Raw genomic sequence first — 15,089 nt, forward strand, 5'->3', positions numbered from 1 at the left:
TTCCTCCGCGTCCTCTGGGCTGTTAAACGGGAGATGAGCATCACTCGTTTATGAGCGAAGCCACTTTCACTCTCGGCGTTTTCATGTTTTTTTTTTCATTTGGTTCGCTGCCCGACCGGCTGTCCAAGTTCTCGCTGTCGTTCAAGGCACTTCATGATAATTATGAATTTGTACGTAACTTAGTGGTTGTGATAAAGAGTGAAGTTATTAAAAGTGGTGGTGTTGCTATGGTGACAGTAACACAGATGGGAGTGGTTAAGGGTTTTGAGGTGGTGATATGGGGAGTGGTCGGGGTAGTGATAGTGGTAGTGATAGGGGTAGTGATAGTGATAGGGGTAGTGATATGGGTAGTGGTAGGGGTAGTGATAGGGGTAGTGATAGTGGTAGTTATAGTGATAATAAAAATGAAACACAAAATACAATTCTCACGACGTTTTGGCCACAACGCAAGCAGCCGTCCTCAGGTGAAGAACAGGGCTGTCGGGAAGACAGCGTCTGAATGAAACACCACCAGGCTTGGAGCGTCTATTACCGAAAGAACCAAGAAGATGAATCCCTGCAGTCACGAAAGCTTTAAATCGACAAACAAAAACAAGTTTTACATGTTGTAATACGCGAGTCGAGAAAGTCGAAGGAAGAAAATAAAATACACATATAGGTGCACTTCAAACATTCAAGCTGTTACATTTACCGTTCGTATTTTTCTACAATCAGCTTTAGCGTTACTGACACTTCGTTTTTTTACATTTGCCCTTGTTGTTTAGATGTAGAATGTGAAGCCGAGAGCCTTGTGCCCTTTCGTGTGCAAAGTCGGCCAAATCACAGGAGGATCGGTCTCAAAATGACGACGCGATGATAGATAACAAATCTACGCACGCTGACGATAGGTGCAACTTGAAAGGCGGCTCGGCGAAACGCCATCGTCACATCCGTTGCATGAACGTCACCATCAAAGCAGTCTCGTTCCCCCTTCCGCCCTTGAGATGCGCGAAGCTTCAAAGCTCGGAAACACGTCCTCTTAGCACAACGATATCTGAAAATGCGTGGACTTTACAAACGTAAACATTCGTTTACCGTTAAACTAATTGGCGATACTTCTCATCATTTCCAACCTGCCCTCTCCGCGTCTCTATCTTTCGCCGGACCCGGCGTTTCCGAAGGTGGTCACCGACCCGGCGGCTACGAGATGATGCAGTTCTTATTCCTGCGCCGGCTCTGCTGCTTCCTCGACATCGCTGGCATCGTGATGAAGTGTGGTGACCGCCCGCCGTACCCCACCGTCCCCGCCACCGTCCCCGCCGCCATCGCCGCGGCATCACCGCCGCCGCCCTCGCGGCACCGCAGCGACAGCACGAGCACGGTGCGCAGGATCGGCTGCCCCAGGAAGAACCCGTCGTCGTCCGAGTCCGACGAGGAAGACGAGGAGCAGGTGGAGCACCAGTCGTCCGAACTGTCGTCCCGCCCGTCGTCCGGGTCGAGCGCCAAGTCGTCCGGCGCGTAGACGGAGCGCGGCGGCGCCTGCGGGTGGCCGCCCCGCGCCCCCACGTCCATCTCGGACTTGCGCCGCGTCAGCTGCTCGCAGTCCTCGTGCGCGCGTGCCCCCGGCTCGTCCTCGAAGCGGCGCCGGCTCCGTTCCACGGCCGCGGGCTCGTGCAGCGCGTTCTCCGAGCGCGAGCTCCGCGGCTCGCGTGAGCGATGGTAACGCCGCCGCCGCCGGCTGCGGTGGCGGGGTCGCTCGCTCGGTTCCAACTGCGCGAGGAAGCGCGGCTGCGACTGGGAGCGGAGCGCACGGTCGCAGCCATGGAGGGGAGCCGGCTGGGAGGGGCGGCCCCGCTCGTGCTCGGAGGGGCGCCGGCTCCAGCGGAGGCCGGAGCGCGACTCGGCGCTGCGGCAGCGAGAGGCGGAGGCGAGGGGGCCCGCCGCGCTGAGATTCTCCGCCGAGCCGAGGCCGCACCCGCCGCCGACGGACTTGGACGGCTGGTCGGGCGATTTGCCGTCAGTGTCCACCGAGAGGCCTGGTGACGTTAGAAAAAATGTAAAGGAAAAGGGTTTAATTAAAAAAAAAATGTACACGTGTTAATAAAAGGAGAGCTGCAAAACTGTCAGTATTCTTGCATCGGCTGCGTACACCGCTGTGATTTTTATGGACGATATGAATTTGAAATCGTCAGCCCCTTCTCTTCAGACAGGGGCGCGTGTTTGAGCACACATCGCCGCAGCCTGTCAGTGCAGGTTGATGAAAGGGAGGCAAGAAGGTGATGTAAACAACACGTAAACACTAACGATGCCAGGCAGGAAAACTACACAAACCATAAACAGCACATACCTACAAGCATAAACAACAACGCAAGTTGGCCAGATTGGGCCACGTAGTGACACGCCACGTACGATGTTGCTATGCGCTTAAATCACCAAACACATCAGCTGTCCTGACAGAACGACTGGCTGTTGACCGAATGACTGACTGACTGACTGAGTGACTTACCGACTGACTGACTGAGTGACTGACTGACTGAGTGACTGACTTACCGACTGACTGAATTACCGACTGACTGAGTGACTGACTTACCGACTGAGTGACTGACTTACCGACTGAGTGACTGACTTACCGACTGACTGACCGAGTGACTGAGTGACTGACTTACCGACTGAGTGACTGACTTACTGACTGACTGACTGAGTGACTGACTGAGTGACTGACTGAGTGACTGACTGACCGATTGACTGAGTGACTGACTGAGTGACTGACTGAGTGACTGACTTAGTGACTGAGTGACTGACTTATCGACTGACTGACTTACCGACTGACTGACTGAGTGAGTGACTGACTGAGTGACTGACTGAGTGACTGACTTACCGACTGAGTGACTGACTTATCGACTGACTGACTGACTTACCGACTGACTGACTGAGTGACTGACTGAGTGACTGAGTGACTGACTGAGTGACTGAGTGACTGACTGACTGAGTGACTGACTGAGTGACTGACTGAGTGACTGACTGACTGACCGAGTGACTGAGTGACTGACTGACTGAGTGACTGACTGAGTGACTGACTGACTTATCGACTGACTGACTGACTGACTTACCGACTGACTGACTGACTGAGTGACTGACTGACTGAGTGATTGACTGACTGAGTGACTGACTTACCGACTGAGTGACTGACTTACCGACTGACTGACTGAGTGACTGACTGACTGAGTGACTGACTTACCAACTGACTTACCGACTGACTGACTGAGTGACTGACTGACCGACTGACTGACTTACCGACTGACTGACTGAGTGACTGACTGACTGAGTGACTGAGTGAATGAGACGAATCGGCACGGTATGACGCCTGATCCCGCTGACGTGACGCCTTGACGACAGCGGCGGCGGCGTCTCTTAAAGCGCCAGAAAAATCGGCGAGAGCCAAAAAAGACGACAGCGTTCTGCCGTGGTCAACAAGACTAGATCTGCTGCCGACAACCCATTTGGAATCGACCGATCAGCCGACCGATCAGAGATATGTCTGAATCGGTCCCAGGGAACCTCTCCCTACCTGCAACCAAGCTGCGCTGACCAACGCGGTGAAGTGTGACCGGCACGGCGTGGAGATCGGTATTGGATTGATTAGTGGATGTAAAATGCCAAGAGTTGTTAAGAGGCTAAATGTCCAGCCCTTTTGTAAATCCACTGCTGGATGAAGCCCCCCCCCCCCTCCCTGCCGTGCTGGTCATGGGGGCGACGTGAATCTGAATCGTGATGTAGAGTGTGACATGGATATTCATCGTTTCGCTGTCCCGAGCGTCTCTCGCGAAGCATTCTTCTCGATCAAAACCACTCCCGTTCCTTGGCACGCGGCGGTGCGTCGCACAAACGCACGCCCACCGAGAATCGACCCGCCCACCCAGGCCCACCTTCCCGCGCACACCTCGCGACCGCGAGAGCGGCCGTCGCCAACTTAAAAAGGAAGCGAACGAACACACCCTAGATATTCCCTTTCGCCCCTAGCCCAACCGCGTCGGCGACGACTAAGGCGCACGTGCATTGTCACGTGCGCGCTCGTCAAACGCGTGACGCGGTTTCTCTCGGGCGGCTCTGTTGACCGTCGCACACATTGCCCAGTGCTCATCTGACATCCGTGCCGACTTTGTACTTAGCCCATCTCTACCCGAGCGTGACGATGCTCTCACGTGATGGCTGTTACTTACAGCCGACAGGAAGAGCTTGGCCAGTGGAGGAAGGGGAAAGAGAAAGAAAACAAAACCCCCAGTGAACATCGCTCACCGGTGCTGTCGGAGTCATGCGGCGACGCCCATCCCACGTCTATCAGCCCCCGCACGGCCACGCCGAGCCGCGAATGTTGCCGCGGCTCCCTGCCGCTGAAGGCCGCCGCCGCCGCAGCCCCCTCGCGACATCCCTCATGGACGCACGACCCCGGCGAAGGAGACGGCGGGAAACTCATCTCGTCCGCTGCCTCGCGGGCGGCCTGCCGGACGCCGCCGCCGCCGCCCCGGGGGCCATCTTGTGTCCGCTGCCGGCTCTTGGGAAGGCCGTACGGAGGGTGGTCGCGGTCGACCGGCGGGTTGCCGCCGGCGCCTCCCATCGCCGCCTCGGGGGAGCTCCTCCCGCAGCCAAACGTCACCGAGCGCCGCGTCGGGAAAGCCCGGGGCTTCTTCGGAGTCTGGTCCGGCTCGTACGCCGACATCACGGCAGCAGCCGCGCCGGCGGCGCCTCGCGATGACGACTCGGCATAGCCGCGGAATCCCGGCACGCTCCCCGGCTCGCCGAGGGGGCTCTGCGCCGACGCCGCCTCCGGGCTGTAGCCGGGCGACTTTGGCGCTTCGACGGCAAGCGGCTTTCGAGCGCCGGCGCCGGCTCCGGCGGGGGTCGTGCGGATGCCGCGGCGAGGGTCCCGCGAGCTCCGGAAGGCCGGGTCGGTCGCTTCGCCGCCGCCGTCTCCTCCCAGGCAGCGGTCGCTCCTCGTGTGCCAGACCCGGCCGGCGTGCGTCACGCGCCGCTCCTCCTCCTGCTGCAGGCCTGGCGAGAAAGAATGGCGGTCGAAAGGAGAGGAGAGGGGGAAGAAGTCGTTGCGTGCGCCGCGCATTCGGTTCGCGCTCGGCGCGTTTGCCGTCGGCGCCGGCAGCCGCGCGAATTTGACGGCCGGGCTCGTGCCGGCGCGGTCCGTAGGCGGCACGCGGAGAGAGCAGAAGGGGGGGAGGATGCGGGCGATGCAAATTGCCACTAAAGTTTCAATCGTATCGCGTTGTCTTAGCAAGAGTTGTCGTGTTCGCCGCCACCTGCAACCCACCCCCCCCTCCCCAGTTATAGACAGCCAGACAGTACAGAGCCAGTGCATTGACACTGCATTTACAACGTGAGATTCAACACGTCCGTAATGCAGCCTCACTGTGGCTCTGTGGAAGGAGGAGGAGGAACGCCAACACGACGCAAACTCTCTCTCTGCTGAAGCCCTCTCCTCGTGACCAGCAGCAGCAGCACCATCAGGACCTCCTCGACATCGGACAGACTGCCACCATCAAGGGCAAGCACGGCACCGTTACAAAAACAACGAAGCGAGCGCCGCAGAGACAGGGGGGGGGGGGGGGGGGGGGGGGCAAGCGGCACGGCTGGCGAGCCGAACGTGCCCACGGCGATGCCGCTTACTGACTGAGTGACTGACTGACTGAGTGACTTACCGACTGACTGACTGAGTGACTGACTGACTGAGTGACTTACCGACTGACTGACTGAGTGACTGACTGACTGAGTGACTTACCGACTGACTGACTGACTGAGTGACTTACCGACTGACTGACTGAGTGACTGACTGACTGACTGAGTGACTTACCGACTGACTGACTGAGTGACTGACTGACTGACTGAGTGACTTACCGACTGACTGACTGAGTGACTGACTGACTGAGTGACTTACCGACTGACTGACTGAGTGACTGACTGAGTGACTGACTGACTGAGTGACCGAATTTCAAGCCGGAATGACCGTACACGCGGCAGCGCGGCTCCTCCGCCGGCGTCTGCGGCCCCCTCACCGATGTGCCGGTGGCGGCTCCGGCACGCCGCCGCCGCCGCGTGCCGCGCCCGCAGGCACGGGCAGCAGAAGGGGCGCCCGTGCTCCATGACGTAGCTCCGTCCGCCCAGCGCCACGTGGCACTGGGCGCAGCTGAAGTGGCGCGTGTGCCAGTGGCGGCCCTCCGCCTCCGTGCACTCGTCCGCAAAGATGATCTGGGTTTCGGAGGGGTCGGGGTGGAGAGGGGAGCGGACGTGGGTGTTAACGCTCGAGACGCTGTCGGAGTAAGGCTGAGGCACCCCCCCCCCCCCGCCCCGCCCCGAAGGTCCGTACGGTTCATAATTTCTTGAGACGGAACATTCTGGCGAATTGCCCGATGATGCTGGATGCAATTACCAGCGAAACGTCACAGTGCTGCTAATCCTGCATAATGCACGGGCATATGTAGTACTAATCACATTCCTGCATTTCCCATATCCCCTCCCTTTGATGCTGCTAGTCCTGCATAATGCACGGGCATAAGTAGTACTAATCACATACCTGCATTTCCCATATCCCCTCCCTTTGATGCTGATAGTCCTGCATAATGCACGGGCATAAGTAGTACTAATCACACACCTGCATTTCCCATATCCCCTCCCTTTGATGTTGCTAGTCCTGCATAATGCACGGGTATAATTAGTACTAATCACATACCTGCATTTACCATATCCCCTCCCTTTGATGCTGCTAATCCTGCATAATGCACGGGCATAATTAGTACTAATCACATTCCTGCATTTCCCATATCCCCTCCCTTTGATATTGCTAGTCCTGCATAATGCACGGGCATATGCAGTACTAATCACATACCTGCATTTCCCATATCCCCTCCCTTTGATGCTGCTAATCCTGCATAATGCACGGGCATATGTAGTACTAATCACATTCCTGCATTTCCCATATCCCCTCCCTTTGATGCTGCTAGTCCTGCATAATGCACGGGCATATGTAGTACTAATCACATACCTGCATTTCCCATATCCCCTCCCTTTGATGCTGCTAGTCCTGCATAATGCACGGGCATAAGTAGTACTAATCACATACCTGCATTTCCCATATCCCCTCCCTTTGATGCTGCTAATCCTGCATGATGCACGGGCATATGTAGTACTAATAACATTCCTGCATTTTCCATAAATATGCTAAATTCCTCTTGATATGCAAATTATTTTGTCGAAGCGCCCTTTCCCCCCCTCCCAACCCAGCTTATATATATGCTCCAAGCTCGTGTGCTGTTTCATTCAGACGCTGTCTCCCCGACAGACCTGGTTTCACCTGAGGACGGCTGCTTGCGTTGTGGCCGAAACGTCGTGAGAATTATTTTATTATGTTTTATTTTTATTATTGTATTATTTCCCTTCTACGTGATGACTTTACCGAAAGAACCAAGAAGAAGAAGTGCTACTCAAATTGTAAATGTTGTGGTTTCACGCTTCAACACACCGGTGGGCTAAAGCAGTGGACTATTTTGTCTTTTGTCAACGTGACACTTTTTTGCTGATTGGCCGTGTCGGGTGGTGGAGGGTTACGACACATTTATAAATAACGCGATCTAAACCCAACAATGTTGATTATGAATAATATTGGTCGCGAAAGCCTGCTACGTGTTAAAGGGTTCAGTGTTATTTGGTGTAAATCTAGACAGTAACTCAATCAGGTGAGGCAGCCCCCCCCCACCGTTCGAATTATAGAATGCTACCGAAATGGACAGGAGGGATATAATAGACACAACGGCATGAAGATATTGTGAGAAAAGAAAGGAAATCAACGGAGACAAACTTTATGGGATTCAGTGGGGTGAGAGAAATGCTGATGGGGTAGACATCAGACAAGATGGCTTGGATTGTTGTATTCATCGTCTTGTGTTGCAGATATCAGGATTTGAACATGGAGCTGACAATTAAATATATATATTTCATAATTTCTAGAGACGGAACATTTCGCATGCGAGGGTGTCCAAGCGAATTGTGCGCACGTTTGATGCCCTGAGCTTTATGCCCTGCGGCGACGCCACTGGGAGCGCAGATTACACGCTAGAGGCCGGGCTCGTGACGCCTGAAAGGGCTCGCTGGTCTACTCGGGGACCCAAGTGGTGCCGGCAGGTAGCGGTGGGGGCGGTGTGGGGGGTGGGGGGGGGGGGTGGGGGGTGGGGGTGGGGGGGGTGGGGGGGGTGGGGGGGGTGGGGGGGCGGTGGGGGGGTGGGGGGCGGTGTGGGGGCGGTGTGGGGGGTAGGGGGGGTGGGGGGTGAGGGGGCGGTGTGGGGGCGGTGTGTGGGGGGCGGTGTGTGTGGGGGGCGGTGTGTGTGGGGGGGGTGTGTGGGGGGCGGTGTGTGTGGGGGGGGTGTGTGGGGGCGGTGTGTGGGGGGTGGTGTGGGGGGGGCGGTGTGTGGGGGGCGGTGTGTGTGGGGGGTGTGTGGGGGCGGTGTGTGTGGGGGGTGTGTGGGGGCAGTGTGTGTGGGGGGTGGTGTGGGGGCGGTGTGTGTGGGGGGTGTGTGGGGGCGGTGTGTGTGGGGGCGGTGTGTGGGGCCGGTGTGTGGGGGGCGGTGTGGGGGGGGCGGTGTGTGGGGGGCGGTGTGTGTGGGGGGTGTGTGGGGGCGGTTGTGTGTGGTGTGTGTGGGGGGGGCGGTGTGTGGGGGGCGGTGGGGCCATCGTCACGACCGCAATCGCCACCGCTGCTCCGCCTCACCTCGTCACACGCGCCGCAGCGCGGCTTGAAGCGCTCGTCGTGGTGCCGCCCGCAGTAGAGCTTCCCGTCCGCCAAGAAGTAGATGAGGTCTACGAGGAGCTCCCGGCACGCGGCGCACACGAAGCAGGCGGGGTGGTGCCAGCACGGGGGGTGCCCCGCACGCGACGCGAACACCGCCACCTCGCCTCCGGCGATGCCGCCGCCGCACTGCGGAGAGAATGGGCGCGGGGAGCGGAGGAGGGGAACGCGGAGGATTTGCTCGTGAGTCTAGAGAAGCGCTCTCGCTTGCTCGCTCGCCCTCTCCTCCCCGCGACGACCGGTCGCTGCACGGGCGCCGTGAGCGTTGGCGCGGTTGCCCGCTGCGTTTTCCGGGTTGTGCCCGTGGGGGTGGGGGGTGGGGAGGAGGGGGGGACAGGCGGTCAGTCGTGGCGGGGATCGACAGAGGGCCTTGACTGCCGAAGCGGAGAGCGTGCGCGGAGGGGAGTAGCGCGGGCCGAGAGGGGGAGAGGTAAAGAGTGCAGGGGAGTAGCGTGAGAGGAGGGGCCGGGGGGCAAGTCCACCGAGCACGTAGATCTCTCTTCTCCGCCACCGCCGCTGCCGCCCACCCCCCCCCCATCGCGGCGCAGCGGCGTAGAGCATGGCAGCGCGTACGTTGCTGCCGAGTCGGGGGGGGGGGGGGGACCGGTGGTCAAAAGCACTCGTTGTCCTGGAGGACCCGGCAAAACAAGCCCAGTGCCAGCGAGCGAAGGAGTATCATCATCATCATCAACATGTTGGGAGTATAAGACACCCCAGAATGTAATACGTGCCCCCAAACTTGTGCCCGGCGTCAATAAAGTTATATAGATTAGGTCACACGCAGACACCTACCGGATTGAAAGATGCACCCCCAACTTTTGTGCGACCCATCATATCTGGATTCCAATGGAATGGCGCCCGACTCGCATAACGGACACCTCGGTCGAGACCCAAACATCACAACCTCCTGACGGCTTTCATATTCCTCTTTCTCAACACACATTGGTGTGCCCGTTAACCACGTCAGCACATCAGCAGGCCAATGCAGGCCCCGGCAGTGCGATTGTGGCAATGCAAATCGCGCGGCCTGGACACGTTACCTGCTCGCACGTCGCGCCCTCCAGGGTCGTGACGGGGAAGGTCTTGACGGCTCCCAGGCCGAGCGCCTCGCGCCTGCGCCAAGCGCTGAACTGCTTCAGCTCCTGCTTCTCCTCCTCGCCCAGAGAGCTGCAGTACCCCACCTGCGCCGACATCGCCACCGCCGTTTAACGTCAACGACACCGAAAAGGAATGCTCCGCTACGATCGTCAGCACCGCCGTCGCCGACGGATGTCGCCCATCGACAACAAGGCCATCAATGGGCACCATCGACGCCACCACCATCACGTCCATCAGTGACACCGTCAAAAACACCAAAGGCATGAACGCCACCGATAACTACGACACCTCCACCACCGACAACGAACTACCAATGACAACCTCACGACAACTAGCTATGTACGATGCGACAGAAGTTGAACACCATTCCAAGCGCGGCCACCAAAATTCACGCAAAGATGGATTCGAGGATCCACCTATGAACCGCCATTTTCTGTCACTCTACAACCCTGACTGACGTTGATGCCACTTAAATACACGCCTGCCCTAACATCTCCGCATGACAAACCAATTAAATAACGCACGTCCCCCATTATGGGGGGGAAATCCTCAGGTGGCACTTAGAAAACTCAATTACACTTGCAGGCGATATGAGCAAGAGGCATCCACCACAAGCATCCCTGTGAGGCCTACACAGGATGCTGGGGCAAAGTGGCATTCGCCTGCACCTATTACGGGGAGGTGGTGTGGCCAAGCATCAAGCCCGGGTCACCTTTGTCTCCTCAGTGGCGATGTTTACACACCGCACCAGGTACTCATTTGAGGCCGAGTCGACCTAGGAGAGGCCCACGACGGGTTCAGATAAATGTCACTGGTGTTGGCGGAATCGAACCCGGGTCGCCAGGTTCATCGCACAGTGTGCTAACCGTTACACGACCGCTCATCATATACACACCACCTACACCCACACGCACGCAAACATACGCACGCACACACACCACCCACGCACACACACCATGCACGTACGCACGCACACACACCACCCACGCCCACACACCATACACGTACGCACGCACACACACCACCCACGCACACACACCATACACGCACACACACACACCACCCACGCACACACCACCCACGCACACACAGCATAAACGTACGCACGCACACACACCTCCAACGCACACACACCACCCACGTACGCACGCACACACACCATCCACGCACACACACCATACACATACGCACGCACACCCCACCACCCACGCACACACACCATACACGTATGCACGCACACACACCACCCACGCACACACACCATGCACGTACGCACGCACACACACCAACCCACGCACACACACACCATACACATACGCACGCACGCACACACCACCCACGCACACACCATACACGTACGCACGCACACACACCACCCACGCACACACACCATGCACGTACGCACACACACACACCACCCACGCACACACACACCATACACGTACACACGCACACACACCACCCACGCTTACACACCATGCACGTACGCACACACACCACCCCACCCACGCACACACACCACCCCACGCACACACACCACCCACGCACACACACCACCCATGCACACACACCATACATGGACGCACACACACACCACCCACGCACACACACCACCCACGCATACACACCACCCACGTACGCACGCACACACACCACCCACGCACACACACCATACACGTACGCACGCACACACACCACCCACGCACACACACCATACACGTACGCACGCACACACACCACCCACGCACACACACCACCCACGTACACACACCATACACGTACGCACACACACCACCCACACACACACACCATACACATAGGCACGCACACACACCACCAACGCAGGCACGTGGCATCATGCGGCCTGGCAATCGGCCGGATTGCAGATCTCCCACCTGCATGAAGCGACACGCCCTTCGTGCGAGGCATCTGGCTTCATCGTCATCAGCAGCAGCAGCTCAGAAATGTACTTTCGCTGAAGAAAAATCATTTGGCTAAGACTGCAGGATTGTCATTCCACGCGAGCGTGGGAGGGAACGCCGTGCATGTCGTGCCGCCCCCCCCCCCCCCGACTCCCGGGGGACCGTCACCTGGTCGTCGGGCGGCGGCAGCTGGCGCAGCAGCTGCTCCATGCGGTACTTCTCTCCGGGGCTGTTGACGTACGGCACGCGCTCCTCGGGCAGGCAGCGGAAATAGCGGTGGACCTGCGACGGTCATCGTCAGAAACAGGGAAGGGTTGTTTAGTTAACGTCTATTTTGTTGTTAAATGCAGGCAAACGAACAAGATGGCGTGGGAGCAGATTCCAGGTGGTGGATTCTGGTGCCCGTGTATATCCGCACAAGTCAGTCCGCTCAAGGGTTTGCGCTCAAGCACAGCGTTATTTCTATGCATGTATATGCATACAAAGGGCTGGGCAGTAGCGAGAACGCGACGATGAAGGGCGGCCGCAGAAGGCAGGAAGCTACCTGCTCGGGCTCGAGTCCTGGCGGGACCCACGTGTACTCCTCAAGGGCGCGGCACGGGTCGTCGTCGTCGGAGACGGAGTTGCGCTGCATCTCGTGCGCCACCTTGCCCACCGCCTTCTCCATCGTCGCGCCGCCCGCAGCGTCGCCGCCCTCCTCCCTACGCGGGCGACAGCGGACGCACGCGGGGGGGGTTCAGCTTCGACGTTGGCACGCGGCTCGGCACGCCGGCCGCATGCGAGCTTGTGCAAGGGAGCCGCGGTGAACCCGCGAGGGGCCCCCAGGCCCGAGCAGGCGAGGGGCTCCCGCAGCTTCATCCCGCACGGACGGCCCCGTGGACATGTGTGGCCTGCCGCTCTTGGGACGGCCCGCAAAACGATACTTATCCATCAGCGGCTGCTGCAGGGGAAGGTTTCCACTGCAAAGGGCACATTTTGGTTGCATAGACGATCGGGGTGCCGTGCGTTGGTCTGCCATGCCAGTCGAGTCGCCCTTGGAGGAGAGTTTCTTCGCTAAACGGGCTTGATTCGATTTCGATTTAAAGCTTTCGTGACTGCAGGGATTCATCTTCTTGGTTCTGTCGGTAAAATCACGTAGAATGGAAATAATAAAATAGTAAACATAATTCTGTTTCAACAGACCTGTTCTTCACCTGAGGACGGCTGCTTGCGTTGTGGCCGAAACGTCGTGAGAATTATTTTATTATATTTTATTATTTTATTACTTCCATTCTACGTGACTTTACCGAAAGAACCAAGAAGATGGGCTTGATTCGGTTAATGTGTGGCCCTCCAAAGGTATATGTAGTACTAGCTTTACTACCCGGCTTCGCCCGAGACTTGGATTCTTGTCTTGGATTAATACACGGCCTAAGCGGAGAGTTGGGGGGGGGATGCGTGACGTCGGAAGGCACACTGCATGACGCTGCCACATGCGGGTGACATGACAGATGTGACGTCACCGCTCACTTGCCATGCAAAATATATCCATTATTGCGCCCCCCAAAATACAAAAGTCTATTTTTATACTTTTTGTATTGTGTACAGTCTGGAAGCTACCCACGTGCCAAATGTCAAGTTTGTTGAATGTTGGGAAGTATGCTAAACATTTTGAACAGGCACACATTCACAAGTAATGAAAAGGGTTCCTCACCCCTGGTTCGTTGTACTTCCCCCGCACCTCCGATTAGCACGGTTGGCGACGTAGGGTGCGAAAGAAGTTCAACATACATACAGCACATACAAGACCACCGCACATATGGGTTTAGTATGCTGATCAAGTGGGTTTAACAAGTAGATCGCATCGGTGTCGCACACACCAATCGAATGGGGTTTAGACCACCGGTTGTTTAACACAAAGATTCCAAAGGATTTAATAATCAATGACATGGGTTCAACAAATCCTTTGCTTGGGTTTAGTATCACGATCAGGTGGACTTAAACCAACAGTCGCTTGTGTTTTACCCAACCGGCAACGTCATTTTAAAACAATTTACAATTTGGGTGTGAGCGTGTCATGGTTCCTTCTGTTATACATTCCAATCATGTGCAATGAATCCACTAATTCCATTTTTATCTCTGTAATTACAATGTTGTTTTCTTGCATAATTTCACGTGAACACATTTGGGCCGTGAGGATTTGCAGGGGTTGGTGTTAGACCCCAGATTATGAACCAAAAACTATTTTTTGGTTTTACCAGGTACGGCCCACAGAGCTATATAGCTCTTTTTCAGAAGCGACTTGGCCACAAATGAAAGCTCAACAAAGTGGCTTATTGCGTGGAAATGCATAGCAGCCAAATACTTCTAAATGTGGAGGAGAAAAACCGGAGGACCCGGATAAAAGTGCACGTGACCACGGGGCGAGATGGAGAGACACGCAAACTCCAAATATACAGCAGGTGTCAGGGTCGGGATCGAATACAGGACATCCTGCGTACCAGGCGAGGGAGTTAACATTTCTCGACACAGCCTCCAAATGAACCCCGCGTCAGGTGGAGCGAGCTGTGGGCAGTGTTCAGCAGACAAGAGGCGAGCCGGCATCATGGATTATCCATGAATCCCTGGCACAGCTCCCAGCCACACGGGGAGGCTTCAGAGTTAGCTCTGCACTACAGCTGGCCTTGATGAGCCAGAGGTTGAACAAAGGTGGCAGGGACCGGGGGGATGTGCGGTGTTTCGCTGGTGATACGATAGCTGCTGGGAGGCGGGGGGGTCAGAGGCTGGGGATATAACACACACACACACTGATATACAGTATAACACACACACACTAATATACAGTGTAACACACACACACACTAATATACAGTGTAACACACTAATATACAGTATTACTCTTTGGTTCTTTCGGTAAAGTCACGTATAAAGATAAAATAATAAATTTAATACTAGCATACGACGTTTCGATTACAACACAAGAAATCGTCATCAGGTATAAATGGAATAGAAACACAAATCTATTATACTTAGAAATGTAATGTAATACAACAGAGAGTCGGATAACATAACAGTCAACACCCTACCTGGTTGATTACGTTCTTCCTGAGAATGCTACATTTGAGAGAGAGATGAAAATACAGAACCAGAGACATATAGACAGACATATAAGCAGAGACAGATATCACAGAGATACATAGAAAGAGACAACACAGAGACACACAGAGACACAAAGTGAGAGACGCACAACATAGACACACAGACAG

The 15,089-nt window shown here is 56.2% G+C and overlaps 1 protein-coding gene across 1 annotated transcript; it reads right to left on the reverse strand.

The window, feature by feature from the left end:
* Positions 1 to 1,179: 1,179 nt before the first annotated feature.
* LOC133340215 (prickle planar cell polarity protein 3-like) lies at positions 1,180 to 14,356 on the reverse strand (the record flags this gene model as incomplete). Its single annotated transcript, XM_061548242.1, has 8 exons — positions 1,180 to 2,015; positions 4,276 to 5,028; positions 6,042 to 6,234; positions 8,747 to 8,953; positions 9,865 to 10,005; positions 12,013 to 12,126; positions 12,389 to 12,541; positions 14,309 to 14,356. Coding segments are annotated over 8 exons (2,445 nt in total), but the record flags the coding sequence as incomplete, so codon positions are not given.
* Positions 14,357 to 15,089: the final 733 nt, after the last annotated feature.

The sequence above is a fragment of the Lethenteron reissneri genome, unplaced genomic scaffold (assembly GCF_015708825.2).
Source record: "Lethenteron reissneri isolate LAM-NWPU_2019-01 unplaced genomic scaffold, ASM1570882v1 scaffold_95, whole genome shotgun sequence".
In the NCBI taxonomy this organism is placed as follows: Eukaryota; Metazoa; Chordata; class Hyperoartia; order Petromyzontiformes; family Petromyzontidae; genus Lethenteron; species Lethenteron reissneri.